The sequence below is a fragment of the Bidens hawaiensis genome, unplaced genomic scaffold (genome assembly GCF_021521415.1).
Source record: "Bidens hawaiensis isolate Kalapana, Puna unplaced genomic scaffold, B.hawaiensis_p1.1 tig00042373_1, whole genome shotgun sequence".
NCBI classification, from domain to species: domain Eukaryota; kingdom Viridiplantae; phylum Streptophyta; class Magnoliopsida; order Asterales; family Asteraceae; genus Bidens; species Bidens hawaiensis.
In genome coordinates, this window is record NW_027505779.1 from 75,710 (window position 1) to 79,797 (window position 4,088).

A 4,088-nucleotide genomic window follows, 5' to 3' on the forward strand; every position below is an offset into this window, starting at 1 on the left:
CGTATCAAATAAAATGGAATCCAAATGTTGGTTCACTAAAAACATACCGTTCACAACATCGTTTGCCGCTTGAGCTTGATTAACATTCATCATGAAAGCTCGTCCTTGATTGCCTTGGTTGACTTGAGGTGCTTGCGGTGGTGGAGGAGGTGGTGCTTGTATGGCTTGGATGGGTTGGATGAGTGGTGCATTGTGTTGGGAAAGTTGAGGTTGGTAGGTTTGAACTTGGTAAGCTTGAGTTTGGTAGTAAGGTGCGGTCATGGTTTGGTTAGTAAGGATGAGGTGAGGACAAAAAACAAAAGTCAACAGAAGGGAAGTATTGATCGAATTTGTTTTTCTTATTTGTTTTTTCTTCAAGTGGTATTTGTTATCGGTGTTAACCAAGAAAAAGGGTTTGGTTCTGAAAAGTGGTTCGGGACTGATTTGTTTGCGTTTGTTTCATCGGACTGGAGCAAGGGAGTTCGACACCATTAAGTGTTTACCGACGGAAGAAAAAGGGCGTCAATGGCAGGTGAAGAAGAAAGGCCGATAATCCAACCCAAAGCGATCGGGGGGATTTCGTTACAGGTTCCAAAGCTGAATGGAACTAATTACATTACATGGTCGATTGTGGTGGAAGCGATTTTGGACGATCAAGGGTTATGGGAAGTCGTTCAACCAGAAGAAGATGCGGCTATTGATGCGAAGAAAAATAAAATAGTAAGGTCCTTTTTGTTTCAAGTGGTGGAAGGTGATATTATTTTTCAGTTTGCTCAATACAAGAATGCACGAGAAATATGGGCGGCTTTGAAGGCACAGTATGTTGGGCCGAGCGAGTCCAAAAGGCTCGACTCCTAAGCTGAAAAGTGAATTTGAGAAACTCAAGATGGCGGAAAACGAGACTGTTGATCAGTTTGCAGGAAAAATAACCGGTATGGTTTCAAAGGCAATGTGTCTTGGTTACCTATTCGCGCAAGATGCTTTAGTGAAGAAGTTACTCGACGCGGTTCCAGACAAATACTTCAACTTGGTAGCCTCAATCGAGCAAATTGTTGATCTCGATAGTATGAGGTTTGAAGATGCTGTTGGAAGACTTAAGGCGTTTGAGGAACGTTTACGAGGGCGAGAGCGCGCTTCGGAGTCTCAAAGTCAGTTACTTTTCAATCGATCAGAAGGTAGTTACAAAGGTAAATCGTACGATCAGTCCGGTAGCCGAGGTAGAGGTGGGCAGAGTTCATGGGAACGTGTAAGAGGCCGGGAAACCGGAGGACAAGGATCATACCAAACAGAAGAACGGGTAAGAGAAAAGAAAGACCGCTCCCAGATTAAGTGTTTTCGGTGTGACGAGATGGGACACTTTGCGTCCTCGTGTCCGGAAAGAAGACGAGCAAACCAGGAAGCAAATCTGACTGAAACGAAAGAACAAGCCGATAGTGATCCGGTTGGTTATTTAAATCTTCACGAGACAGTTTATTTAAACAAAGAACGAGTTAACCCGAAAAGGCTTGAAGACAAGAAAGTGGAGGAAGGCACTTGGTATCTCGACAACGGAGCGTCGAACCACTGTCGGTAACCAGTCGTATTTTTTCGAACTCAACAAAAATATAACGAGTAAGGTAAAATTCAGGTACGGGTCGTGTGTTGATATATGCGGTAAAGGGATGATTTTATTAAAATCGAAAACCGGAGATGATCGGGTTTTATCCGATGTTTATTTTATACCAAGCTTGAAAGATAAAATAATAAGTCTTGGTCAAGCAACGGAGAACGGGTGTGATGTTCGTATGAAGGAGAATTATTTGCTCTTGTATGATGACGAGGGTAAACTTATGATGAAGGTGTTTCGAACAAGAAACCGGTTATACACGATTAAATTAACAGTGGGAGTTCCGGGTTATGTTAAGAAATCCACGCCGATTCAGGAAAAGTTAAATGATTCAGAAACAAAAGATGATCAAGGAAAACTGTTGTTCGATTGATTAGATGACAAGAATCGCAACCAAAGGAGCGGTTATGCGAGCTCATGCGGCCGAGGGAATGGTCGGGGACATGGTCATAAAGGAGGTCGAGTTCGGGAGAGCCGAAAGAACAAAGTCATTGATCAAGAGAAGTTCCAAGAGGTGAAGACCAAGATGATGAGGACCAATATGGTTGTGAAAGCCGAGAAGGTCAATATCGTGGGTCAAATCAAAAGGAACAAAAGAGATGTGTTCGAAGTTGAAGGTCCGCTTATTCCGGTTCGGAAATTAAGGGGGTAATTGTTGGAGTTAATTCCCGAACCGAGTCATGGGTCGGGAAGGTGGGACCGGTTCGAGCTAATGGATCGATCTCATTAATTAATTAATTATTATAATTAGAGATAAGTATCTATTTTATTTTTTAGATAGAGATGGAATTTTATTTAATAGATAAATAGGAGTTTGTGTTTTACTCTAATTGTAATCGAGTCTCTATATAAACCCAAAGAATTCATGTAAGGGTCATTGGATAATTGATCAAGTTTTGAGTTATTTTCTTGATTAATAAAATTGGTGAGTTGTGTCAAAGTATTCTCAGAGTTTAGTTCGTGTTCGATTCGATCTGGGCCTTTAATTGGTATCAGAGTGGTTGCGCTCTTGGAGTTTATCGATCAAAGTCGTGATCGATAAGAAGGTGATTGAATACTCAAGACATCGATCACATTCGTGATCGGTAAGGAGGTTTCAGTCAAGTTGTGATCGAATAACCAAGGCGAGGGTCAACGATCGAGACAAGGGTCGGCGACGGGTTGAGATTTAGTGACCGTAAGACATCGGCATTTTTTTCTGTTTGGCGCAACTATCGGAAGACAAGCTGGTTACTTTGATAGGAATTGTTGTTGGCCGGGTTTCAGTTGGAAATCGGTTGTGCTGTGCGAGGAGGTCGGTTTAACAGGGATTTAATAAAGGGCAAAAAGTAATTTGGTTTTCCTTTGCAAGGGAAGTATTGATCGAATTTGTTTTTTCTTCAAGTGGTATTTGTTATCGGTGTTAACCAAGAAAAAATAAACCAATTACAACTAACTAGATATCGGTAAGTGGATGTCGAACACGAGGAGTTTGTGGAATATGTGTTAATAGAGTAGCTCAACAATTAGCTATTATAAATGTTAACGACCAAAAAGTAATTCTCAAATTGGTTTTGATTTGATTTTATAAACTAAATAAACTAAACGAAGGTTGTAAGCAATTGATTAAATGAGCATTCCTCTTGGAGTTCGGTTATTACGTAACTCTTTTGTTTAAGTTCAATGGATAAATCATAATATCTTGATTTCGTGTAAGTGTAATTGTTTGTGATTAATCAAGAACTAAGTACTCGAATTCCTAAAACGCGAGGTCGTTACTTAGTAATCAATCAATATAATCTTAAACCTAATTTCTTCTACTAAATCTTGATTGTCAAAAACACCAAGAACGAATAGAACGAAACTAGGTTAAATGATATGGACAAATTACAAACAATCAAACAAACAACGTGATTATATTAATCTAAATGATTCGATAATCAATTCAAATGCAAGAATAATAAACAAAAAGAGTATTGCAATAACCTTACAACCAAGAGAAATACTAGAAGTTTTAGCCACACACAATTGAAATCATCATACCAAGCTTAATCCGAAGTAATCCAAGATTATGATGTTAATCTTCAATTAGAAACACCCAAAATATTGTTTCAAGGCACCAAAATCACCCCACACAATTATCGAAGTCGGAATAACTTGAAAAGCATGTCAAAAGGAAAATATAACATCTTTTTCGAGATGTAACCGTCACCCTACGCCAGAAAAGTTCTGTCTACGGTAAACTTCCTACGCCAGCCTCTACCGTAGCTTATGGTGGCTACCGTAAGCTGTGGTAGCCTCAGGTCCACCAATGTCCACTTTGTTTGACTTGTTGACTGTTATCACCAGCTCTCACATCCTTTCTCCTCTCCATTATAGTTCATTTGCATCACCTTTTCTCAGCACCTAAACCTACGATCATACACAATATGAAGTAGTAACCTAAATCCTTGAAATAACACGTAAACGCTCATGTTTTACTTAGAATTAATACACTTAAGGGTGGCTCTTCAATCCACCCGTC

At 39.7% G+C, this 4,088-nt stretch overlaps 1 protein-coding gene across 1 annotated transcript; it reads left to right on the forward strand.

The window, feature by feature from the left end:
• Window positions 1-504: 504 nt before the first annotated feature.
• LOC143615268 (uncharacterized) lies at window positions 505-1,958 on the forward strand. The gene is made up of 3 exons (XM_077088433.1): window positions 505-797; window positions 1,072-1,515; window positions 1,607-1,958. Exons 1-3 carry the CDS (start codon window positions 505-507, stop codon window positions 1,956-1,958), a joined length of 1,089 nt encoding a protein of 362 aa, XP_076944548.1.
• The last annotated feature ends 2,130 nt before the right edge of the window (window positions 1,959-4,088 follow it).

Coding starts and splice junctions, on each gene's coding strand:
- LOC143615268 (XM_077088433.1), top strand. CDS start 505: ATGGCAGGTGAAGAAGAAAGGCCGATAATCCAACCCAAAGCGATCGGG. Junction 798..1,071: donor TGGGCGGCTTTGAAGGCACA/GTATGTTGGGCC, acceptor TGCTGTTGGAAG/ACTTAAGGCGTTTGAGGAAC. Junction 1,516..1,606: donor AAAGTGGAGGAAGGCACTTG/GTATCTCGACAA, acceptor GGTAAAATTCAG/GTACGGGTCGTGTGTTGATA.